This window comes from Ammospiza nelsoni, chromosome 22 (assembly GCF_027579445.1).
Source record: "Ammospiza nelsoni isolate bAmmNel1 chromosome 22, bAmmNel1.pri, whole genome shotgun sequence".
NCBI lineage: Eukaryota > Metazoa > Chordata > Aves > Passeriformes > Passerellidae > Ammospiza > Ammospiza nelsoni.
The window spans coordinates 6,775,303-6,800,888 of NC_080654.1; the positions used below are offsets into that span (position 1 = coordinate 6,775,303).

Here is a 25,586-nt window from a genome sequence, read left to right on the forward strand (position 1 = left end):
GCAGCACGGCCCGGCTCTTACCATGGCTGAGGCGAGAGCCCTGCGGGCAGGGGCGCGGCGGGCGCGGGCCCAGCACAGGCGCCCGCGAGGAGGGAGGGATGCTGCCATAGCCTGAGGGAGACGAGGGCTAACAAGGACACAGCGGGAGCTCTAGACGGAGAGATGGAGCTGGGGACGTGGCGAGCCCGGTCTTACGGGGGTAAATGGCGTTTGGGCCGGATCCTACGGGGAGAAAGGGGATTTTGGGCCGAGCCCAAGGTCGGGCGCGGCGGCCATGACACCCTCCGGTTGGTTACCATGGCAGCGGCAGCGAAACCTCGCGAGACCTGCCGGTGCGGCCGATAGGTGGAGCACGAGCTCTCGCGAGAGTTGCGCGGGGGAGGAGGTGAGGGGACGGGCAAGATGGCGTCGGAGGGCGACCTGGGCAGGAAGTGGGACCGGTGTGTGGCAGACTCCGCCGTCAAGCTGGGTAAGGGCGGTGCGGACGCGGCGGAGCGGGAGGGCCCGGGGAAGAGCGGTGGTGGTCCCCCCGGGCTCCCCGAACCCGCGTGAGCCGCCGCCGGCGTGTCCCCGCGGCGCGGGGCCCGCTGTCCCCCGCCGCCCCGGGTTCTCCTTAGGGCGGTTGTGAGCCCGCGGGGGGCTCGGGGTGGCGGAGGATCCGCCCTCATGGCTGCCCCCGGCGTCGGGCAGAGCCGGCGGCCGCGGGCCTGGCAAGGTGACCTTGGCCGCGGGCTCGGACCCCTGGCGGGCCCGCTCCCATTGCTGCGCCCCGGCCCGGCCCCGGCTTACCGCGCTCCGGCCGGGTCTGAGCTCGGGCCGCTCCCGGTGCTGAGGGCGAGCGGTGTCCGCGGCAATTCGGGATCCGAGGAGATGTGGGCGGAATGAATGAGCGGCGGGCAGGCACCCACGGCTCCCGGCGTGCCCGACCTCCGGCTCTGCGGCGCCGGTGCCTTTGGGTCGGTGTGTGCGGAGCTGCTCCCCCCGCTCCGGTGCCTTTGGGTCGGTGTGTGCGGAGCTGCTCCCCCCGCTCCGGTGCCTTTGGGTCGGTGTGTGCGGAGCTGCTCCCCCCGCTCTGTGTGCGAGGGGCTGCGTTTGTTAAAGGCAATAGGCAGCGTGACACGCTGAGGGCTTTGGCACGTGTCACTTGTACAGCGTGTGGAGTGTGACATTGAGAGGCGCCGTCCCCGTCCCAGCCCTGTAACTCTGCCTGTTCGCCAAGCAGGGGAACAGTTCTGGTGTTTTTTTTCCCGTATTTATTTGTCCTTAAAGTGAGAGTTATGTGCCTCAGTTTTCTGCAGCAAAGCATTGCCGAGGTTTCCCCGAGCGCTGTGAGGTGTAGGGGTGGTGGCTCTGGTGGCAGCACCACGCTCACCCTGTGACCGCCTGCGGAGTGACACCAGGCACAGCCTGTGGCTTCACAAAGTGTGTTTACAAAGCCAAATCTTCAAATGCAGTGTCTGACACAACGTGTCGTTCCCTGCTGGTGCAGATGTCTCTTTTAGAACCATAAATAATATCTGGGAAATGTGAATGTTTATTTCTTGAGGCTGCAGGGGCCTTGTGCTTGAAAGCTGATGAGGAGCTCAGGGGTTTTAGTTGCCTAATACTTTTCCATTAGAAAAGATGTTTAATAATTTTAAGTAAACTGAAACTTCCATTGTTTATAGCAGACCTTTGAAAAGTGTCAAGTGCTCCAGAGCAGTGTTTTTCCTTATTAAATTCTACTCAGGTTTGTCTGACAAACATATCTGGACATGTTTATGTTTCCATAGCATTGGTTGCTTTATCATAAAATATTAAGTATGCCAAATTATAAACAAGAACTTGTTCCATGCTGCAGCTGTACATGTCAGGATCCTGTGCATCCTCTGCCCTGGAGGCTGAAGGAAGTGGATGCAGGGTTGATTTCACAGAATCCCAGAGTGGTTTGTGCTGGAAGGGACCTTACAACTCATCTTGTCCCACCCCTGCCATGGCAGGGACACCTTCCACTGTCCCAGGTGCTCCCAGCCCCTTCCAGCCTGGCCTTGGGCACTGCCAGGGATCCAGGGGAGCCACAGCTGCTCTGGGAAATCCTCACAGGGAAGCATCTTTTCACATTATCCAACCATATCCTGCCTCTGTCACTGGGAAGCCATTCCCCCTTGTCCTGTCTCCAGGCCCTTGCAAACAGTTCCTTTCCCTCTTTGCTGGCAGCTCCCTTCAGGTACTGGAAGGCTGCAATGAGGTCACCCCAAAACCTTCTTTTTTTCCAGGCTGAACAATCTCAATTCTCTCAGCCTTTCCTCCCAGCAGAGCTGCTCCATCCCTCTGCTCATCCTGGTGCCTCCTCTGGGCTCTCTGCAGCAGCTCCAGGTCCTTCCAGGGCCGGGGTCTCCCCTGAGTGGGGCAGAGGGGCAGGGACCCCCTTTGCTGCTGCCCACGCTGGGGGCTGACCCAGGGCATGAGGAGTTTGTGCCTGGGTTGTGCCCAGCTCTCACCCACAGCACCCCCAGCTGCTCCTCTCCTGGGCTCCTCTTCATCCCTCAGCCTGGATTCATCCTGGGGGCTGTCCTGAGCCTCCTGCAGGGAAATCCTCCTCGTGGGATTCCCGTGGGCACTCCTGGAGCCTGCCCAGCTCCCTCTGCACAGCCCTGGCCTTCAGGTGTGTGCAGCCCTCAGCCTGGTGTCTGTCCCCTCCTGTCCCCTGCCCTCAGCCTGGTGTCTGTCCCCTGCCCTCACCCTGGTGCCTGTCCCCTCCTGTCCCCTGCCCTCAGCCTGGTGCCTGTCCCCTGCCCTCACCCTGGTGCCTGTCCCCTCCTGTCCCCTGTCCCCTGCCCTCACCCTGGTGTCTGTCCCTGCACTCCTGGCTGTGCTGTGTCCTTTCATTTGGATTTGGTGATTTCCTCCAGCCTGAAGGGGCAGCACAAGAACGAGAACCTGCTTTGCCTCGTGCTCTGGGCTCTGCTCTGAGCATTCCCAGTGCTGGCATCATTAGGGTGCTGAGGAGAGATCTCAGTGAAATTGCTGTTTTCCAGCAGGCTGCCCAGAAGGGTCCCCTGTGCTGCATCTCTTTATTTTCCCCAAAGCCAGGGGGTGGGCTCACACACGTGGTTCTGTTCCTGTGTCAGGGCCCATTTCTGGTTTGTGTGCTTTTGCAGTGGATCAGTAGCTGCAGCATTTGTGCTGGCAGCCTCCTGCATGAATGGTGTGCTGACAACACACATTTTTCTGTGGCATCCCAGTGGGAATGATTGTTTTCTCTGCTGGGACATTAAAACTGTGAGTGGTTGGCTTGATTGGTTTTGTAATGTTACTGCAAACTTTGCTGGAGTTTCCAATATAAATTACCAAGGGTGGAAAGAAGGAAGGAAAGAAATTAATTTGTTACTTGAGGATTTAGTTGTTACAGGGCTTGGTAAACTTTGTCAGCCTTTCCCTTTGGTGGCCACAATTTCCTTCCCAAACACTCCTTTACATCCCTCCCAAGTGCCACAGCCAGGGAGCAAAACCAATCATTGTGATTAGCCCAGTGTTTCCCATTGCAGATTCTCTAAATAAAGCACCGAATTTCTGGAGCTGTGCATGCACAACATTTCCCAGTGTCTGTGAGAGCTGTGGACAGATAACTCCTGTGGGTTGGTATTACAACGACCTGTGTCGGTCGCTGCTGGTGAGAGAGAGACGGTGAATCTTGTATCTTGATCAGAAGGCTGAATTTATTAATATATGATATAATACATTATAGTTATACTAAAAAAATATAGAGAGAGGTTTTGCAGAGCAGCTAGCTAAGCTAAGAAGAGATAGAAAAGAACCCACAACAAAGTTGTGGCCAAGGACTCAGTCCCCTGGCTTGAACTGATGATTGGCCCTTAATTATAAACATAGAAAATGAGCCAATCAAGGTGAATCCTATTGCATTCCACAGCAGCTGATAATAATTGTTTACCTTCTCTTCGGGGGCCCCTGGCCTCCCGAAGATGCAGAAATGTGAAAGAAAGGATTTCTGTGGAGAAATGTCTGCGACAGGTTGGTTTGAGGGCTGGTGGGACATGGCAAACAGAAAAGGGTGAGAAGGGGAGGCTGAGCTCCCAGGCTGGCTTTATTTTAAAGCAAAAATGTGCTTTAAATTCCAGCTGGGGCTGTGCTGCCTGTCCTCAGCCCATCAGGATTCCCTGGGTAAGGCAGGGTTTGTCCTCAGCTCTGCTTGGAGTTGTGCAATCCTGTTTTAGTTGGAGACCAGGCTCCTGAAAAAAACTTGATCTCCTGCCACTAAAGCTTCCAAAATAAATATTTATCTTGTGTTGCATCTTTTGAAATGCTGTATTATGGTTTTGAGCTCTTGGTCACTACCTGTGTGGATCTTGTAATTTAGTATTAACTTTTTCCTGTTAGCTCCAAACAGAGGATGTTGTCCGGCGTTGTTAGGACAGGATTTCATTGGAAGAGGAGCTGAACCTTTTGATGCCTGCTCAGAACATTGAGCCATTGTCACATGGAGCTGGTGGTCACCTCGTTTTTATTAGCATGATATTTATTTGTTTTGCTAATGATGAGGCTGTACCCAGGGGGTTTTGTTCCTCTGCCATTCCAGAGGTAGTTGTGAGCTCAGTGTTTGTGTGCAGAGGGCTGGCTTGTGCTTTCTTAGCTGACCTGGGGGTTTCTGATAGCCAGGTCCTGCTGCCTTTGCACCATCCTCAGGGCTTTTCACCCAGCAGTCATTTAAATAATTTAACTTTCTGTTCCTTTTTGTCATTCTGATTTTGATGCAGAAAACTCCTTGTTACTTTCTTACAGAAAACCTGGTTGTTTGGCAGGTGGGAACAGAGACTTGAACTGGCCTGGCTTTCTTTTCCTTGCCAGCTTGCAAACCCTCCTCAGTCCCTGTGTCCTCTCCAGCCTTCACAGCCAATTCTTCCTTTTCCTCAGTAGAGCTCTGCAGAGGAGGCTGATGAAGTAAACACTGCCATGGTCTTCCTCCACCCTGCAGGCTCCAAACCCTGTTCAAAGGGTTGGTTGGTTTGTTTAACTGATTGATAGTTCATGGCTGTTTATTTAGAAGGACAATTACTCCCAGAAGATTGGCAGAGGTGTTTTTTTGTTGAAAGGCTGTAATTTTGGACAAATTATTATTATGTGCTGTTTCCAGGGGCCAGAGAGGCCATAAAGAGCAGTGTGGAAGAGAGGGAGGTTTATGTGCCCTCATGCCTTGGTTTGTTTTGAAGCTGTTGTTGTTTTAAATGAGTTGAAGGCTGTAATTTTCCTGATACTGGAGGTAATCCTAGGGAAACTGTTTGCTTCTTGACTTGTGTGTGTGTGAAGTTGCTGTGTTGAAGTTCATTTTTTTTTTCAGGACAGAAATGTTTTGATTTATATCTGTGATTGACCAGAATTCAGCCTGGAAGCTTGTAAATAACCCAGTGTAGTGATTTCATTTTCCTCTAATCCTCTGTTTTGACATCTGAAAATAAAATGCTTCTAATTTCCATTTAATAGGGATTTTTTTTAAAAAGAAAAGGGCACTTTGAATTCTGCAACTGTTAACATGAATTCTTCTGCTTTTCATCATCTGGTCTGCTTGAAAAGCTGTTCTGTTAATGGCAGGGATGAAATTGTATTGTTTGTGTCATTGCACAGATTGGATATTTCAGAAAGAATCATTGTATGGATTGTAATGTCAGTATTTTTAAATAATCCTTCATATGGTTATGAGTAGGATAAAGTCAGTCTATATAATGATAAAACTTGATTACACTTTCTGAAAACTGGATTAGACTTTGTCTAAATATACAAAAATCCTGAAATTCCTGTTTTGAAGTGTTTCTTTGCTTGGCAGTTGTATCATGGCCATCCAGTCCTGGCTACCAGGCCAGAAGGTTTGTTCCAAACTCCTTTGGGGTTTTGTTTTTGGTGCTGGAGAACGTGGATTTTCTGTGAGCACACAGCTGCGTTGTTGTGTGAGCTTTTCCTGGTCTCACAGAAGATCCAGCTCTGCTGGTTGTGTCTTGCAGCAGAGCCAGCAGTGTAAATATGAACTGCTCATGGCTCAGGCTGTGCAGGGAGGCAGCACAGACAATAAAAAATGTTTTCCTTGGAAGAGGTGGGCAGTGCTGTTCTGAGAACAGGCTTTTAGTCCAAAATCTGACAGCAATTTTTAGTAATGCTGTTAGCAGAGCTCTGAATGCAGTGTCCATTTACAAATTAGGGTATTATCTTCTGTTGGAAGGAAAGGCCAGGAACCTCTTGAGGAGCCCAGGTGTCCCCTGAGTGCATTGTGCCCTGCTGTTGCCTTGGCTGGCTCTGGGTGTGCCCTGCTGGGCTGTGCCCCTCCAGCTGTGCCAGCCTGCTCTGGGTGGCACTTGGAGCCACCAACGAGAGCAGAGCTGTGACAATGCCCCTGCAGCCTCTGCAAAACCCAAACCTGAGCTCTGCTCCAGGGAAATGAGCCCAGAACACCCCAACTTCCTGAACCTCAGCATTGGTGAGGTGCCAGCTCTGCCTTTTGTGGAGGTGGCATGCGGTGGCAGTGCCCAGGGGACAGGTGTCCAATGTTTTACACTTACTGAGCAATTTACTTGCTGTGGCAACTATGTCTAATTATGGACAGAACAGGACAATTTGGACTAGTGACATGAGACATGCAATGCTAACAAAACTTCAGTCTGAAGCCTATTCTTTTTTAACCATTTCTTAAAAACCCTCTAATTTTATGAATTCCAACAACAGGGACTGCAGCCAAGTGATATCCTGGAGTTTGCTCCTTGAGAACTCACAGCTCTAGGTGGGAACAAGACTTTGCTGGTTTTTATATCAGAAACAATTATCTGAGAAAATCCTTTCAGGGCTGCTGGCACATCCTTGGTGACAATAAATGAACAGGGGGAGGTTTGAGAAGGATCAGGCTCCTTTTCCCTTCACTCCTGCCAGTGAGACACCCCTGAAACTCCCCTTGCTCCCAGTTCTGTTTCTGAGCTGGGCCAGCAGACACCAGTGCTGGCCAGCCTGTGCTGGGTGGCTGTGAGGCAGCAGCACTGCCAGCTGGGCTGCAAAAGCCCTGAGAGTGGAGTTTACTGCTGCTAAATCCTTCTTTTCAGTAATGTTATTATTTTTATTAGCAGAACATGTAACTGCAGTAAGATAAGGTAAAGTTTCCTGTCAGAGGGGCATTTTCTGTGTTATGAGAAAATTGGTGATTTCTTATCCAGGAGCTTCTAAAGCAAGCACAGCCCTGATTTGTCTAAAAGCTTGGTGCATCACTGATCACAGAATCCCAGAAAGGTTTGGGGTGGGAGGCATCTAAAGCTCATCCAGTCCAACCTGGCCCTGGACACTTCCAGGGATGGGGCAGTCCCAGCTTCTCTGGGAAATCTGTGCCACCTTCACAGGGGAGCTGCACTGGGTGAGAGCAGCTTCCACTCCTGTCCCCTTCCCCTTTTAAAGGAGGGAGAAAACATTTGTGCCTTCAGGTGTCACAGTTCATTCACCAGTCTGTGGTGTGGGGTTGGAGTTTCTGGTGCAGGGTCACTGTGGGGTGAAGCTGTGGGATCTCAGCACCTCAGGATGGAGGTGCAGAGAGGCCGAGACCACCCTTGGGGGGCTCGGGAGTCCTGGAATGTTGCCAGAAGTGTCTGGTGGCAGGGCTTTGATCCTACACAGGAGACGACACCTGTATGAGGATGGGAGGATTTCACTGGGTGAATGGTGAAGGGATAAGTTAATTAGAGTGTAAGACACAGGGTTTAGGATTTCTGTACAGGGGGGTCTAAAGAAGTAAGATGGAGGAATTGGGGCGTGTCCTCTTCTTCTTCTTCTTCTTCTTCTTGGCCTCCATCATCTGTGGTGATGGTGGCACTTTGGGATTGGTTATTACTAGAAGTGCACCAGTTAATAAGGGTAGAAGGTATTGGGGAAAAATGATAAATATTGTACACGTAACTTCAGGTATAAAGATAAGTGACCGCCCAGGGGTTTGTGCAGTGTGCCCATGGCTGACTGCTGTGCAGACCTCTGTCGGGCTGAAAGAAAATCTTTTAGATAAACAATTAATAAACACCGAGACCGAGACAAGATCAGAAGTCTCTCCTCGTCCTTTGAAGCGCCGGCTCTTCAAGGCCATCCCTGGGCCTTTCCAGGCCACCTAAACAGCCTAAACAGCTCACAGAAAACTTACAAGCCTAAACAGCCGAGAAACCGAGCAAGTGGCATCCCTGAGCTATCTCCGGTCATAAATCGGCAAAGAGAAACCTGAAAGCGACAGGTCACTGTGGGGTGAAGCTGGAGTTTCTGGTGTCCCTGGGCTGTGAGGTTGGAGTTTCTGGTGTCCCTGGGCTGTGAGGTTGGAGTTTCTGGTGTCACTGTGGTTCCTTGGGACATCACAGATGTCCCTTGGTGCTGCTGCCTGTGCCCCTGCAGCAGTGCTGCTGTTTGTTACCCAGGGTTTGCCTTTGAGCAGCGCTTGGCCTGACCCTGAGTGCTTCAGGGTGAAAGCAACTTGGGATTTTTGATTACAATGATATTTGGATATTAATATTTTGTTATTCCAGTTTTTCTCTGTTACTGCAGTCAGATGCTGGTATAAAACAAAACTCTTTTTTTCTGCTTCTTTCTTGGGTACTTGGTTTACAATTTCACTGTGTTTTCTTCTCGTGTCCCTGCTCATTTTTCTGTCTGCTCTGCAAACAATCCACACCACAGGGGAGATGGGAATGAAAGCTTCAGAGTTGGTGTTTGAAGAAAATCTGATTCCTGCCACTAAGACCTTGCAGAGAGTCTGCTTAAAATGAATTCTCTCTGTAAATAAGTGATTTCATGGTCTTGGATTTCTAACTGGTGCTAAGTGCTGCCCTGTGAGGGCCCTGGTTATGAAGGCAGCTTCCCTCCACATTTTTACAGAGCAATTCTTTCTGGACCTTGTCAGAGTGGGATTGGAGGCTGAAGCTCTCAGTTTTGTATTGGTGTGTGTGGAATGACAAAGGAAAAGAAGAGTTTTCATTTTGGGATTAAGTAATTGAAAAGTTTCCAGCTGCTATAGTAACAGCAGCACATCTGCCAGGTGTCAGTGAGCAGATTTTAATCCCTCTATTTTCAGTTTCAGGCTGTTGAAGCAGAGTACATCGAGGTGTGGCTGTGTTAGTGGCTGCCTCAGCCTGCAGCTACTTGGGTAGCCTAGGGAAGAACCGTGCAGTATCACTGTTGGAGTGACTGCTGATTAAATTTATAGAAAAAGCTTTTCCCAGATGTTCTTGCAGGGCAGGAGCCCATCCTGAAGATTTGTGTTTCTCTCTGAGACACTTTTATGATGTCCTGTTGGGTATACAGCGTGTGCTCTCCTGCGTGTTAGATTGATTGGAGGCACTGGGAGGTTTTTCTTGGAAGGTGGAGGAGCCAAAAACGGAGAAAGAAAAAGTTTTGGTGCCTGGGCTTGCTGCCTAATGCCAATTCAAGGTGGCTGTGCTGCATGGGGGGAGCAGGGCTGAGGTGTCCACACAAGTGTCCTGTCCCCTGTTGACACTGTAAATGAGTTTAGGCTGCAGTGATGAATGTGGGCTGGAAGAGGCTGTTTTTCTAGTTAAACATTTTAAACTGTCAGAGAAGGTGAAAAATGGCTTGTACTCTTTCCTGTGGCCTTTTCCTCCAAAATCTGTCAGGCAAGAAAGGGAGGGAAAATGTGCCTGGTGTGGATCAAGCCCTTTGCTTTGCCGTGTTCGTTTGTTTTCATTGTAAGATAAACCTTTCATGTTTTATTGTTGTGGAGTTAAAGGCTGGCCTGGAGGTGCTGATCTCTAGGAGGAACAGCTGGAGCATCCCCTGCTCAGGTGGGAGGCTCTTTGAAGAGACATGTTGCCTCTTTAAGAGGAAATGGAGCATGTGAGAACTTCAACCTGTAAAACTCATCAGCAGCTCTGCCATTGTTTATCTCTGCTGTAACTTTATATAGAATTAAAGTGAAATGCATTGCTTTGCTCCCGAGGCAAGATGGTTTTGCTCCCCCTTGGTCTTGGAGACACAGGAAATGACCACATAACCACAAATACTTTCTAGTGGAATGAGGATGAGTGACAAACTTCCCACAGAAAGAGGTTCTTAGCCAGACAGGCTGAGGAATTAAATGTAGCTGAAGGCTCTGGTTTTGAGTTAAAACCAGCTCCTAACTGTTCAACACAAATAAAAAAGAGCAAAATCTGTGCATGCAGTGCCTGGTGTGGGGGGAGAGCTGGTGTTCCTCATGGTCAGGGTGTTGTGATCACAGGCTGTGCCTCAGGCAGGACAGGGGTGACCCAAGCTGCCTGTGAGTTTAGGAAAGCTCAGGTGCTTTTTTGGCTTTGTTTTCAAGCTGTTTTCCTGCACAGAAGGCCAGAACCCATTAGCTGTCAGATCTCCTCCTTCACTTCTCTGTAGCATTTTCATTACTTAAAGCAAGGTCTTAGCTGTCCTCCCATCATTTTTGATACTCATTGTTGGTGCAGACTCCTTACAGCTGGAATAAAGTGCAGTGATAGCCTCTGAAATTGCACAAAAATGCATTTGCATGAAGAACAACAATCCTTTCAAATGAGCTGCTTCAGAAAAAGCTTCCTTAAGGCAGAGTAGCTTTTCCTAAGCCAGTGATGCTGGACCACATCTGTTTAGCAGTGGTGTTGGTGTGGGGGAAGGCCTAGTTTGTGTTTTAGACTTAGTCTGAATTGCAGTTGACAGAAATAATAAATTCTTCACCTTTTAAGTGTATCCTGTAGCTTCCCCCATGGCCAACAGGAAGCAGCATTGATGGCAGTGAGTGCAGCCCTTACAGAGGGGCTGTAATGTCAGAGGACATCTCAGGGAGGTGAAGAGAATACAAGATAATGATAATTAAATGGAAAGAAACTGTATTAATTATAGCTGCTTCCTTAATGCAGGGTTGTGTTAAGGCACGGAGCAGTTCAGCACCAGGCTGGTGAGAGGAGTGTGGGTTTGACTGGTGACATGGAAAATGTGGTGACATTAGAAACTGCCCAGGCTCTGCATGGAGATGATGCAGGATTTGTCATCCTGTAAATCATTTCTCATTGATTAGCTAAGCTGTTTGGATTGGCAGAGGGGATCTTGTAGGGACAGGAAGTGTAGGACAAGGATTGCTCCCTCATGGCAGGGCTGCTGAGCTGAGCACTTCAGACAGTCCTGGTGCTGTGTGAGCAGAGAGAATGCCCACAGCAGATCCTCATCAGCCCTGAGCAGCCCAAAACTGAGCTGGGAACTTCAGTCCTGGTGCTGTGTGAGCAGAGAGAATGCCCACAGCAGATCCTCATCAGCCCTGAGCAGCCCAAAACTGAGCTGAGCACTTCAGACAGTCCTGGTGCTGTGTGAGCAGAGAGAATCCCTCCAGAAAATCCTCATCAGCCCTGAGCAGCCCAAAACTGAGCTGGGAACTTCAGTCCTGGTGCTGTGTGAGCAGAGAGAATCCCCCCAGCAGATCCTCATCAGAGGATCCCCTGTGGATCTCTGAGCAGCCCAAAGCTGACCAGCTCAGGCTGTGGGGATGGGCTGGCAGAGGATCCAGGGCACCAAGCAGGGTGGCTCCTGGAGGATGGTCATTATCTTGGTGGCACAAACACTGTGGGTTCAGCACTGGGAGGGCAGGAGGGCTCTGCTGGGGTTGCAGGCTGAGCTGTGCCCGATGTCTGTTCCAGGTGGGCATTGCTCAGTGCACAGCTCTGAACGAGCTGCTCCAGGAGTCCCTCACAGTGTGAAAGGCACAAACCCCCAGGCTCTGAGCTGTGCACTGATCAGGGTGAAAGCCTGACCCTCAGTGCAGCACTGGGCTCTGGGATGTCTGGGGAGTTATGTCAGGATTGCCTGGCAGGCAGGCAGAGCTCTCCCTGCATGTTTTGTAAGCCTACTCCACATTGTAATGACCTGGTAAAGCAGTTACCTCTGGCACAACTGCAGATCTGTAGTAAAATGAAAAGGGTTTGCAGCCCTTTTTCCAGCTCTCAGTAAATACAGAGAGTAAGGTGCTAACAGAGTGAAGGTGGGGTGCTTTGCTCAGATCACGTTTGCTTACCTCTGTCCTGATATTCAGGGGCTTATCCTCAACAAAAACCGTGGGATGCTTAGTTAATGTACAAGGTGGTGCATCCTAATTACTGAGGATGTCAAGTATTCTTTGCTAATCTGTTCTTCACTAGAAACTATCAATGTACTTTTTACAAGGAAAAAAAAATTGAAGAGCACAAAGAAACATAAAAAAACCCCAGCATCCTATATGCCATGAGAGTACAGGATTCCTTGGCATTGTTCTGTACTCAACCCGCTGAATAATGCATTCAACAGGACCATGTGCTTTTAGGAATATAAAAAAAATGATGTATTTTAAGTAGCAAACTCATAATATTTCATTTCTTGTATTGAAAGGAGAGAGTTGAAACTTATAGCAGGATGTGTTTGCTGCACAATAAACCTGAAGCTGTTGGTTTGTTTTTTTAATGAGGATGTGCAGGACTGATTTTTTTTTTTTTTTTCTTTCTTCAAACTTTTGTACTTCCGTGCCTTATCTAAAATTCTTCTCTTCACTGGACATAATTAAAGGTAGAATTTGCCCACTCAGCCTGAAGTTCTCACTATGATATTTATTGGGTCTGAGAGGAGTTTGCAGACTTGCCTGACATTTTACACAAAATCATTACCTCACCTTCAAGGAAAGTGAAAGATTATTTTTAAATATGCTGAGTTTTTTTAGTGGTGCTGAATAATTTTGTTTCAACCGCTGCAGTTATTTCTGTGTATAATACAAGGATGTGAAAAGTCATTCATTCCTAATGTGTTTAAATATGCTCCATAATGAATGTTGGGGATGTGAAAGATAAGCAGCCTGGAGCTTTCTTTGTAAGGTATAGGGTAACACAAAGCTTCAAAGTTCTGCTGCCCTGGGGACACACATTGAAGCACTTAAAGGAGTGAGATAAACGAAATACAATGAGATATTCATCTGCACAATGTGAAGCTCAAGGACACAATAAGTTTTCATTTAAAGTGTTTCTCATTTGCTGACAATGAGCCAAATAAATTTTAATTCCACATTGGAGATGGTGACAGAAATTCAGGAACTTTCTCTAGGATGAGAGTCTGTTTTTTCCTCAGCTATTTCTGATAATGTACTTATTACATATGTTGGGATTCTAATGTGAACTTATTCATATGTTGGGATTTCTGATAATGTATTTATTACATATGTGGGATTCTAAAGCTGCTCACAGTTACTTAAGAAAACAAGAATTGGTTTTTTCAGATTTGTTATGTAAGAACTCTCTGGTTGGGTGTGCTGAAATAACATGTAGCTGGATAGTCATAGTCTGATATTCCTGAGTTGGAATCAAGACTTACTGTAAAGAACTAAATCATTTTCCATGACTTTGCTTTATTTTTGTCCTCACCTGCTGCATTTCTTCTTACAGGTGCTGGATTTGGACTAGGAATTGTTTTCTCAGTCATCTTCTTCAAGAGTAAGTGCCCTGCATTAATCTTGGCTGCCTGCCTTCCCTCTGTCCATCTGTTGGAGGTCCAGCTAGAAGCCTTTGAGCCTTAATAGAAGTTAATCAGCTTGTTAGACCAATTCTGCCATTGTTTGGCCTGTCTTTTCCATGAAATGGAGTTCCCAAAACTTCTGGCTGTTGTGTAACAAGGTTGTTACCCATGGCACCTCCCTGAGCTCCTCCTGTGCTCAGCTCAGATCCTGGAATGGCTGAGCCTGAGCCAAATCACTGGGGCTGTGCCCAGACATCAGTTTGTGCCAGCCTCACCAGGGCTTTAAAACAGAATCAGTTTCAGTAATACCTTGAATTCACACATTACTTTCTGTTAAATTCTGAACACGTTACTGTTCCTCTTCTTCTGTAGTGGGCTGGTTTGGAGGATTTTAGAACTAGAATGCATCTTCTAGTAATTTATTTTTTCTTGGTGCTTACAGAACAATATATAACAACAGCTTTCCTTGACTTCACATTTTGCTCTGTGCTTGCCTCTCCCACAGGAAGGACATGGCCTATTGCATTTGGGTCAGGGATGGGGTTAGGAATGGCTTATTCCAATTGTCAACACGACTTCCAGTCTCCATATCTTCTCCATGGTAAATTTGTAAAAGTAAGTATCAGCGTGTCTGGTTTGGCACTGCCCAATGCCAGGCACCCAGGAGAGCCTGGGTTACCCTCCCCTGTCACAGCTGGGCAGAGGAGAGAGAAAAACATAACAAAAGGTTCATGAGTTGAGATAAGGAGCGGGAGAAAAACACTTCAAGGGCAAAACAAGTTCAACTTCAAGTTGGAAAGTGAATTTATTACTAACAAAATTTGAGGAGGATAATGAGAAGTAAAATGAGGCCTTGAAACACCTTTTTTCCCCCAGCCCACTCCTCCTTCCCACTCACAGTACAGGGGGACAGGAGGGGGGAGATCTTGGTCAGTTCATCACCCGAGGTTTTCATCCCTTCCCCTGTGAGACCCTGGGGTCCCTCCCACAGGAGACACTTCTCCATGAACCTCTCCAGCATGGATCCACTCTCATGAGCAGCAGTTCTCCCAGCACTCTGCACTGTGAGTCCCTCCATGGGCACACAGTGCTCCCAGCACTGCTGCAGCCTGGGTCACTCTGCCATGGGTGCAGCCCTGCAAGGACAGGCAGCTCCAGCCTGGCAGCAGGGCCCTCCCCATGTGTAAGTTTTCTGTGCTGTCTAGGTGGCCTGGAAAGGCCCAGGGATGGCCTTGAAGAGCCCGGCGCTTCAAAGGACGAGGAGAGACTTCTGATCTTGTCTCGGTCTCGGTGTTTATTAATTGTTTATCTAAAAGATTTTCTTTCAGCCCGACAGAGGTCTGCACAGCAGTCAGCCATGGGCACACTGCACAAACCCCTGGGCGGTCACTTATCTTTATACCCGAAGTTACCTGTACAATATTTATCATTTTTCTCCAATACCTTCTACCCTTATTAACCGGTGCACTTCTAGTAATAACCAATCCCAAAGTGCCACCATCACCACAGAAGATGGAGGCCAAGAAGAAGAAGAAGAAGGACAGGACACGCCCCAATTCCTCCATCTTACTTCTTTAGACACCCCTGTACCAAAATCGTAAACCCTGTGTCTTACACTCTAATTAACTTATCCCTTCACCATTCACCCAGTGAAATCCTCCCATCCTCATACAGGTGTCGTCTCCTGTGTAGGATCAAAGCCCTGCCACCAGACACTTCTGGCAACATTCCAGGACTCCCGAGCCCCCCAAGGGTGGTCTCGGCCACTCTGCACCTCCATCCTGAGGTGCTGAGATCCCACACCCATGGGCTGGAGCACAGCCCCCTCCAGGCATCCACCGAGTGCAGTGTGGGCACCTCTGCCAGGGGCTGGGGGGGGATTTGTGCACCCCCAGGGATCCCATGGGCTGGGGGTGGATCTCTGCATCCCTTGTGGATCCCATGGGCTGGGGGTGGATCTCTGCATCCTCTGGGGATCCCCAGGAGCTGATGGGGATCCCTGCATCCCCTGTGCATCCCCAGAGGCCACGGGTGGATCTCTGCATCCCCTGGGGATCTCTGCATCCCCCATGGATCCCCTCAGGCTGGGGGGGGGGATCTCAGCATCCCCCAGGGATCCCCACGGGCTGGGGGGGAATCTCTGTGTCCCTTGTGGATCCCACAGGCTGTGGGGGGAATCTGCATCCCCTGTGGATCCCCATGGGCTGTGGGGGGATCTCTGCATCCCCCATGGATCCCCACAGGCTGTGAGTGGATCTCTGCATCCCTCAGGGATCCCCACAGGCTGTGAGTGGATCTCTGCATCCTCCCTGGATCCCCACAGGCTGTGAGTGGATCTCTGCATCCTCCCTGCATCCCCAGGGGCTGCAGGGCACAGCTGCTCCAGCCTGGCCTCACCACAGCTGCAGAGGAATCTTTGCTCCAGCACCTGGAGCACCTCCTCCCCGTCTTTCTCCACTGACCTTGGTGTCTCCATGTTGTTTCCCTCACATGTTCTCACCTCCTCCTCTCCTCTGGCTAGAAGAAAAGCTGTGCACCTTTGTTTTGGTTTCTTCTCAAGTCTGTTACCACAGAGGCATTCCCATCATCTCTCACTGGCCAGCCCTGGCCAGCAGCCTGTCCCTCCATCCTCAGAGCCACCAGGGACTGGCTCTGCTGGACATACTGGAAGCTTCCAGCAGCTCCTCACAGCAGCCACCTCTGTGCCCCCTCCCTGCTACCAAAACCGGGCTGTGCAAAACCACCACACAATGCTGCTGCCACTGCTTGGTGACTGCTTTATTACAGGTCAGATTATCCATTTACATGGATATTCCTCTGCCTTTCCCAGAGCAGTGCTGGTAGGAAGAAACTTGTGTTGCCAGAGCTGGAATGTTCCCCTGTTCTTTGATATCTGCTGTGTTTAACAGTGGATTTACTACACTGAATAAATGGAATAAGTTTAACAGATCCTGCAGGTAGCTTTTCCCACAACCTGAAAACACAATAAAAATACATGTCAGAAAAGCAGAAAAACTAAACTGGTATTAAGGTTCTTCAGACTTTAAAAGAGATGAGCTGGGAATGAAACTGAGACTCACATCAGGCACTTCAGGTAGATCTGCCTGTGGAAGCAGATCTTTGATCTTCTGTTGGGTTTTGGGTTTGGTTTTTTTTCAATATGAAGACACTGATCACTTGTAAGTTTTGTGGCTTATCTGCACAGTAATGTAGTAGTTGTGCCCTGTAAGCAGGTTTGAAGAGAATCACTTCAATGAGTTCAGTATTAACTCAGTACTTGTACAGTTTTGAAGAGGATCATTTCAATGAGTTCAGTATTAACACTGAAGTAAAATGTTTTAAAATATTTTACCATGCTGAAGTAAACTTTTTGAGAATGGATTAATTAGCAGGAACCATTTGTGCAGTGACAAACTGGCTGCAGTGCACCAGTCCACAAACTGACTCCATTAGTGTTTTCTTAATTTCTTCATGTGTCAGAGCTGGGGCTGTTCTCATGGTAATTTATCCCTGTGGCACCTGGAAACAAAAGGAATATGTGAGTCTGTGTTTTGGATCCACAGTGCCATGGCCTGGTTAAATGGTTTCAGTGCCTCTGGTGCAGGGGCATTACCAGCACATATTTACAGTTACTTTAAGGAACTTTAAGATACTTCAGAAAGTACCAAGGTAAAATATTCTGTCAGGAGCTTCTCATGCAGGGCCCAGAGTGCAGAAACCCCTCCTGTGTGACTCCTCTGCCTGCTCAGGAGGCCTCCAGGCATTTCTAGGCTTCTCCTGGTGCTTGTAGAGCTGCAAGTTGAGCCCAGTCCTCCTTGATTTACTTTTTTTTGTAGATGAGCTTTTTTACTTTTTTTACAGTCCTCCTGTTTTTACTTTTTTGCAGATGAGCTTTGGCCAGCCTCCTGCAGCCCCACCAGAAATACCTGCTTGCAAATGTTCTCTGCAGCTGCCTGTTAAAGGGAAACAGTAACAAGATTCTCCAACCATTAAAATCTTTGGAGAGCAGTGTAGAGAAACTGCCTTGGATGCAGCTGATCAGCATTGCCAGCTACTGCCCAAAATAAAAAATCTGTAGTTCTTCTGGCTGGATGTGTTAACATTAAAATGTGTTAGTAATCCACACCATCCTGAGGGTGTTCCTGCAGTTCATGTCTCCAAAAAAAAGCTGGAGTGACAAGTCTGTGGCTTCATGTGAGTGCTGAATGCACTGCTCACATGTTCTGAGAGCATCATTCAGGGATGCTTGTTCCTAGGGAGGTTGGGCAGCCCAAAACAGTGTCTAGTCACCCCAGGAAGGGATTTTCTCTGGATTAAGGTTTAATCTGGAGCAGGGAGGTCCTTGGAACATGAGCTAACTGCAAGGATGTGCATGGCACAGGACAAATAGTTTCCAGTGCACTGTCTCCATGGCTTTCTCTGGCACAAAGAGGCTGAGAGGGAAAACACAGATGAAGGCATCTAAATGGTTAATGTCATTAATTCCCTCCCAAATGTCATGTCATAGGTAATGGCTCCAGGGTTATTACAACACAGTTATTTCATTTCTCTCGGTTAGAAACATGGAAGATATTGTTGCATTATCACTCATCTGGTTTTTCCCTAGACAAATTTGCTATAACTAAACTTTGTAGGATTTCCTTTACAAAGCTGAGTTCTGTTCAAATGCTAATTTGTCAAAAAGATAGAATCTGCAAGAAAATTGCCTTTATTAGAGGGAAATGTAACATGGAGTAACTTGGTCAAAATGATTTCTAGTTTTCTGAGCCTGTGAAGTTCACAGGATCAGAGGAGATCTCGGGTTGGAAAGGACTTCAGGGAGGTCATGGTTAGCTGTGAGGTCAGAGCAGGTAACTCAGCTGGGATTGTTGATTCTTCAGGATCAGGTTCTTAATTCTGACTCCTGAGTCAGAATGAGAGAGGACAGAGCACATTCAAGATCCTGAATCATGTCACAGTGACTTTGCAGCTGTTGTAACTTGGGTCATCACACTGCCCATCCATTGGGTTAGACATTCCACCATGAAACCCCAGCCCCAGTGCAGGAGCCATTCATCTAGACCAGAAGAATACTTAAAGTGCAGCAGAGTTCTAATTTGTGGTCAGAATATTCTGAGGCTTTTTAAGTAATTTGATCAAGTGGTTTTCACAGTGACTTCAGCAGGATTTAAAATCAACATGTCACAATTATTTCAAGGCTTAAAATGCTATGGCTGTGAATTACACAGCCTAGATTTCCTTGCAAAATGGAGAATATCCTGTTTTCAGGTTATTTAGCCTGTATTATCACCCAAACCTCACTATCTTGTGCTTTGATAGGAATGTGGATTTATATTGATGTGCAAGAACACAGGAAGGCAACTGCAGCCTTTCCTCTTGCTCTTTGTGGCTTTGATTTCAGTCTGATTTCTCTTCAGCCTGTGAAGAGTTAACCTGACCAATAATGTGGGTTTTTTTGAAGTATTCAGTTTATCAGAATGGAGGGTTATGCATGAAAACAGCTGCTTAATTCCTCCATGTACAACCTCTTGCTTTAGCAAAGGGTGAAACTCTCCCTTACCCTCTGGAAATGTTACAGAGCTTTGTGACTTGCTTTACATCCTGCAGCACCTTCCATGTAAGGAACCCAAATGGCTTTTTAATAATCTTAAGCCTTCTTGCTTTACAGGAACAGTGACTAATGGCTAAGACTATCCCAGTGGGAAGGAAGGAGAAATCAATGATTATTCCTCAGGAATACTGAAGTGCCCCTGGAATAAGCCAACATTCTTCAGTAACGATCACCAGTAACTCTTTATACTCCAACAAACTGTTTCTGTCTATGAAACAAAGATCTGTTGCTTGTTTTGTATCGTGTCTGAAAAGTGCAAGGAAGAGCTCTTCTGGGAAATAAATAAAAGAAAAATGGCCTTCTCTGGTGTGTTGAGTTTGTATGTGAGTGAGAGAGAGGGAGAATGGAAGGAGAGAGCTTCATTTGGAGTGGCCAGCAGCTGGGACCACCTGGGCCACTGGGAGAGCTCCTCAGCAAAGCCAGCCTGGTCTGCTCCTCCCGGTCCTGAGAGCAACCCCCATCCACATCCAGTTCAAAGAAGCATCCCCACCTCATAAATCACCACTAGACCCCTGCTGCTTGTGTTGCTGTTTGGAGAGGAATATAAATACTCCTATGTCCTGTTTGTACAGTTGCCCTTTAAAATTGGAATTTTGTCCTCTCAGAAGGGCAGAATCCAAACTGTGACGGATGCAGCAAGGCCCTGCTGTCTCTTGTAGCTTTGGGTCATGGAGTGACCCCTGTTTGAAACTCCCCAGGACAGTGGGTGAGTTAAACACATCCTCGTGCCATCTGGCTCTCAGCTTACCCTTTAGGCTGATTGTTTTTGCACCCCTCTTCTGGGGGAGAGCAGAGAGGTTTCTGTGTCTGGCAATGGGTCACAACTACTTAAAGCTCTTCATTGCCTTGGAAAGACACTGCTCCAAGCACTCCCTTCTTTACATCCCCCCAGTCCTTTTTGGCACATTTCTGCTGCTCTTCCCCTGCCTCAAAGCTTGTCTGCACTGCTTTGCTCAGCACCATTTCCTAGCTCTGGAGATCCTCTCAAGGATCTCTTTTCTTTGTGCCACGCTGTGTGCTGTCCATGTAGCACAAGGAGTGAGTGTGTGCCTCCAGAGGGAAGGGCAGTGCTGCAGGTCGGTGCAGAACCTCCCTGCACTGAGCCTGTCGTGCTGAGTGCTGAGAGATGGGAAAGCGACAGAGCAGCTCCTCCTGTTTTGCACAGCAAATGGGAGAAAGGAAAACAAGTTGTGTGATAGTTGTTTGTTAAACCGTGCCAGGAAAGGAAGGGGATGGACTGAGGGGAAAGCTGGAGTTCAGAGGGCTTGAGAAACTCCTGATCTGCCAGGCTGAGGTGTGGGTGCTGCTGCAGCCCTGCATCCCCACCTCTCCTGGGCACTGCTCTGGATCCTGTGCTCTGAGGAACGTGTTGAGCTGTGCCCAGAGTCAACAGAGCTGAGGAGCTCGCCTGGAGCAAAGCACTTGTGAAATCAAAGAGCTCCAGTGCCAGAGCAGCATTAAGATTGTCAGAGCATGATACCATCCAGGACCATTGCTCCAGCATGTCCTTGTTTTTCCACCTCCTCCCTTGCCGGACTGCATTCATCAGTCAGGTCAAAACAGCTTATTGAAAACAGGATATCTTGCTTTCTTCCCAATTTTGAATCATTTTATCCGGCCCCAATTTTTAATTTGAGCTATGTACTTTGGAGCCATAGCTCCTCTGTGGTTTGGAAAGGGGTTTTATTGAGTTCTCTGTGTGTGTGCTGCAGCCTGGGAAGCCATTGGGATCTGCTGGAGAGAGGAGCAGCAGCCTGGGCAAGACCCAGGAGAACCAAAGGCGGTGGCAACACCTCACACAGTGACTGTCAGTGTGCAGACAGAGCCTCAGCTCCTGCTCTGTCCTTCAGGCTGATGATGAGTTCAGTTTTTATTTGGTGTCCCTGGTAACGAGTCATCCTGCCCTTACATGCTCTGCTCCAGCCCAAATGTGACTTCCCTGAGTTAATTCTTACTGTGGGCTGCTCTGGCCTGTGAGCAGGTGGTTCTTGTGGCCCTGGAACTCAGAGATAGCCATGGCAGATATCAATTCCCAGTGTGTCCTTTACTGCTAAAGTGAGAACAGTCAGAACAAAGGTAATCAAGTCAACATGGGTGAGTGTGGAAAAAATGCACACTTCTAAAAGTGGAATTTAAATTTGTCATTGCTCTTTAAATAGGATAAAAGCTTAACTTTTTGGTTTTCTTCACAGCTGCCTTGCTTCTTGTTGTCTGTGTTGATGTATGTATATATATATATATATATGTATATGCACATATAACTACCACGTGAAGAGTCTGTATTTGTTTTGCTTTATTTAATTAAAGATGTATTATCACAAACCTATTTTTGAACCTGTCCATGTAAGCTGTGCAAAATTCGTATTTTTCATATTCCTTTTTCCTTCTGTGGGATGGAGCCTGTGCCCTTCCCAGCTGAGGCTGGAGTAGGAATGGTTTCCTGCCTCTTAATTTCTAATTGCATAAATGGAAGGGGGAAAAGTGGAAATTCTAAGTACCAAAAGGCATGTTAAATTTAGTATAATACACTCATCTGGAAACTATCACATTTTTCCTTCTTTCTTAAGCCTGCTGAAATCATTGCTTCATCTGTGGCGTGATTTGGATCGGGACCAAAAAGTGCAAACAAGATAGGGCTGAAAAAGGCAGGTGTCCCTACCCAGACTTAATGAGACCTTTTAGGAGAGAACTTGTATCCCAATTGTAATTGGAGTATACAGTGAGTAAGGAAACCATATCACTACCCAGGAGAAGGGGGGAAAAAAAAAAAGAAGCTGTTTGCTGACTAGAACTGGTTTTGAACGTTTAACAACTCCCCAAGTGCTCGACTGACCACAAATCTGCCTCTTTAACAGCTTGATTAGATGTCTGCTGAGGCTTTGAGATGAATAAACAAGTCACGGAAAAGCAGAGACAGCGGGGAAAGACATATCAAGCTGCTTTTGTATTGTTTATGCGAGTTGTTCATGTTTGATCAAGATACCGTCATTGCTTTGTGTTCCAGTCCTGCCTGGAGCCGTGGCCAAGAGCAGGACCTGGCTGGATGTGGTGCTGTACACACAAATAAAAACCAGCCTCTGCCCTGGAGAATTTACAAACCAAACAGATGGGCTGCAGGGAGGTAGGAGGGTTTGGAATTCCCATTCTGGAGAAGGGAGAAGCTGCAGGCAAGGTCAGGGAGAAGTGGTGCAGGGAATGTGGGGTGCAGCCAGGCCCTGCCTGCAGTCCAGCAGCCCAGCCTTGCCCATCCTTCCCAACTGGTTTTTCACGTGGTGGTGGAGTCTCAGGGGAAGGCTGCCCTTCACAGACTGGGAGACTCCAAAAGTGTTTGTGCCACCCTTTGCTATTTTTAAATTGCCCCAAATTCTTACTGGCAAACCCCTGAGAAAGTTTGGAATGATGTTTTGCTGTCCAGAGGCTGATATCTTATGGAATCACTGGTAGGTGTAAACCACTGTGATCCTCAATATTGACTTTGGTGATAATCTGAATCTGATAAACTGAGAAAATACTGAAATGTATTCCCAGTCCTTTGTGCCTCAGGGACACTCCTGTGTTATCAGAACATAAATACAATACCAGGAGGAAGTCAATGCCTTAGTAAATGTAAATATGAATTTAGGCAACAGACTGAGAAAGAGGGAGGATCAAGGAGACAGCAGCATTCCAGTACCATTGGATCATGGAGTGGTTGGGGCTGGAAGGGACCTTAAAGCCCATCCAGTGCCACCCCCCCTGCCATGGCAGGGACACCTTCCACTGTCCCAGGCTGCTCCCAGCCCCATCCAGCCTGGCCTTGGGCACTGCCAGGGATCCAGGGGCAGCCACAGCTGCTCTGGGCACCCTGTGCCAGGGCCTGCCCACCCTCACAGGGAAGGATTTCACCCAGTATCCAATGTAAACCTGCTCTCTTCCAGTCTGAAGCCATTCCCCTTGTCCTGTCACTCCAGGGCCGTGTCCAAAGTCCCTCTCCAGCAGTGGGAACAGAGCAGTGATGGTGTAACCCAACTCTTCCAGAGAGTTCACAGGGATGGTTCTCCAAAGGAGGAGGAATTGGTTTCCTGTTTTTCACAGAATCACAGAAATTCAAGACTGGAAGAGACCTATAAAATCATCAAGTCCAGCCGATGTTCTAACTGTTCAACTAGATCATGGCAGCAAGTGCCACATCCAGTCTTTTCTTGGGTTCCCTCTGAGTTTGGGAGCAATGCAAAAGAAATGACAAAGGTGCTGGTTTGCAAATGCAAACAGTGGGTGCACAAGTGGACTGAAGGTGTCAGGTTGTTGTTGGTGGTGATGTGCCACGAGGTGATGCTGCAGCTGGAAGGGAGAGGCTTGTGGAGCTGGGGAGTCCCTGATCCATGAGTGACCTGCTGGGAAAACCCCATTTTCCAGCAGGTTCTGACCCTTCTTCCACTCTGAGCTGGCAGGGTTTGGTACCTACCCCCACACCACACACACCCCCAGTAAGAAATAAACTTTCTCCTCCTCTCCCACCCCACTCCTGCCTTTGGAAGTAAGACTGGTGCAAATTTTGGCATGGCAGCTCTGTAGGCAGCTGGATGCAATGTGTCTGTAGTGCTCTGAGAGTCCAGCCTATAGCCCACCCACAGTGAAATGCTTCCCTGAGACTGAAGCTAAATGGGAGCACAGTTTATGGAAATTCAGCTGTGGATGGCCGTGCTCTTGTGCCTTCTGGCTGTCAGCACTTTGCTGTACAGCACTGCAGGCTGCTGGAGCTGCATTTTCCTCATGTTGCTGGATACCCACTCCTGGAGCTTATAAAGATGCTTAGAAAGTTGCTGGTGACTAATAAATCACTCTTCATCTCCAGGCTTTATTGGTGGTGCTTGTAAAGCCTCCAGCTCTGCGTTAGGAGTGGATGCCCCTTCCTGGAAAAGGTCACGCCCTGATCAGTTCAAATTCAGTTCATAAATCATGCAAAGGAGTGTGTTTCTTTTTAGAGGTTTTAGAGGATATTTTTCCTCCCCCTCAGTGCTGCACTTGAAGTTGTTAGCAGTGATAAACAGCTAAACCCAAAGCCATGGCTGCTCCCCTGAGCTCTGCATTCCCTCTGGATTTGGACTGAAGGACCTGGAGCTGCTGGAGAGAGCCCAGAGGAGGCACCCAGGGTACCAGAGGGATGGAGCAGCTCCAGTGTGGGGAAAGGCTGGGAGAACTGGGATTGTTCAGCATGGAGAAGGCTCCAGGGTGACCTAAGTGTGACCTTCCAGTGCCTGAAGGAGCCAACAGGAAAGATGGAGAGAGACTGTGGGCAAGGGCCTGGAGTGCCAGGACAAGGGGGGCAAGGTTAGATGAGATTTTGGGAAGGAATTCTACCCTGTGAGGGTGGGGAGGCAATAGAGCAGGCTGTGTTTGTAATTTTAACTAATTATCTGGAAATAAATATGAAAGGGTGGCAGATAAATGACTGCTGTTGGTTGGGATGCTGTGTAAGTGGAAAAGAAAGTGGGGCAATGTAGGTTTTGGCCCAGACAGATGTGAAGTTCAGCATCCAGGTGCAACAAACACTGATAATACCTGGAGATGGCACAGCCTGGGGGTCATGGAACCCTGGGAGCTGAAGGGATTGCTGCAAACAGGGAGAGCACAGTGAGAAGCAAGGATGGAGGCTGAGGCTTGACCCCTGCAGATGAGCAGTGAGGCACTGAATTACAGACTGGGATGAGCTGGGAGAGCCATGGGAAGATTTTCCAACTCCCAAGGTCTTAAATGGAAGTTACTGAGCTCCACCTGGGAGTGACTGGGTGAAATCAAATGGCTGTAACACACATGGACCCAGATCTGATCATCCAACTGTGTTTGTTGGCCATAAATTCTCCAAAACTTGTAAGGCCACAAAGGTTGCCTGCAGAATTCCTGCTCTCTGTCCCGTGGCTTAATCTGAACTAAAGGCAGAGTGATTTTAGCTGGAGGACCCTGCTTGTTAGACACTCCCTGAAGATGTCCCTGCTGTGGACCTCAGAGGGAACACAACCTATTTCTGTGCTGTTCTTGCTGCTTTGTTCCTCAGCTCCTCCCTTTTGGACTGTTTTCCTTGGGTTTGTTTGAGGGAATGGCTGATGGTGCGAGCTCCCCTCACTCCTTTTTTCAGGCACAGGGCCCATTTTCTGTTTCATTCTCTCTGAAGATGCCATGGTTCCCTAGATAATCTGTCAAGAGATGGCTTTTTCATATGTCAATAAATACATTTTTGGATGATGGATGGAGGCCTGGGGCTGGAGCTGCAGGGGGTTATTGGGATGGGAGTGGAGGTGCAGGGAAAGCCCACAGTGTCCTGCTGTTTGCACACAGGCTGGGCAGGCAAAGTGACTGCACCGGGTTCTTTTAAGGCCTGAGAAATAATTCCTTTAAATCTTTGGGAGCATCCTAGCAGGCCACATGCTTGTGGGAGGCTCCAGTTTACTATCTGCAGAGTCATGGATTTTATATCCATATTAGGTATAAATAGAGGTAGGCTGGCAGATAGAGG

The 25,586-nt window shown here is 48.3% G+C and overlaps 1 protein-coding gene across 3 annotated transcripts; it reads left to right on the plus strand.

The window, feature by feature from the left end:
- The first annotated feature begins 380 nt into the window (after positions 1-380).
- Positions 381-19,395, plus strand: MICOS10 (mitochondrial contact site and cristae organizing system subunit 10). 3 transcript variants are annotated; one of them, XM_059487605.1, is made up of 4 exons: positions 381-469; positions 13,413-13,460; positions 13,988-14,097; positions 19,151-19,395. In XM_059487605.1, the coding sequence occupies exons 1-4, from the start codon at positions 403-405 to the stop codon at positions 19,157-19,159; spliced, it is 234 nt and encodes a 77-aa protein (XP_059343588.1). In that variant the 5' UTR covers positions 381-402; the 3' UTR covers positions 19,160-19,395. The 3 variants fall into 3 exon arrangements, with proteins under 3 accessions (XP_059343588.1, XP_059343586.1, XP_059343587.1); XM_059487603.1 differs by lacking the exon at positions 19,151-19,395 and adding an exon at positions 17,369-19,136; XM_059487604.1 differs by lacking the exons at positions 381-469; positions 19,151-19,395 and adding exons at positions 3,954-4,011; positions 17,369-19,141.
- Positions 19,396-25,586: the final 6,191 nt, after the last annotated feature.

Coding starts and splice junctions, on each gene's coding strand:
- MICOS10 (XM_059487603.1), top strand. CDS start 403: ATGGCGTCGGAGGGCGACCTGGGCAGGAAGTGGGACCGGTGTGTGGCA. Junction 13,461..13,987: donor CTCAGTCATCTTCTTCAAGA/GTAAGTGCCCTG, acceptor CCTCTCCCACAG/GAAGGACATGGCCTATTGCA. Junction 14,098..17,368: donor TCCATGGTAAATTTGTAAAA/GTAAGTATCAGC, acceptor ACTTTTTTGCAG/ATGAGCTTTGGCCAGCCTCC.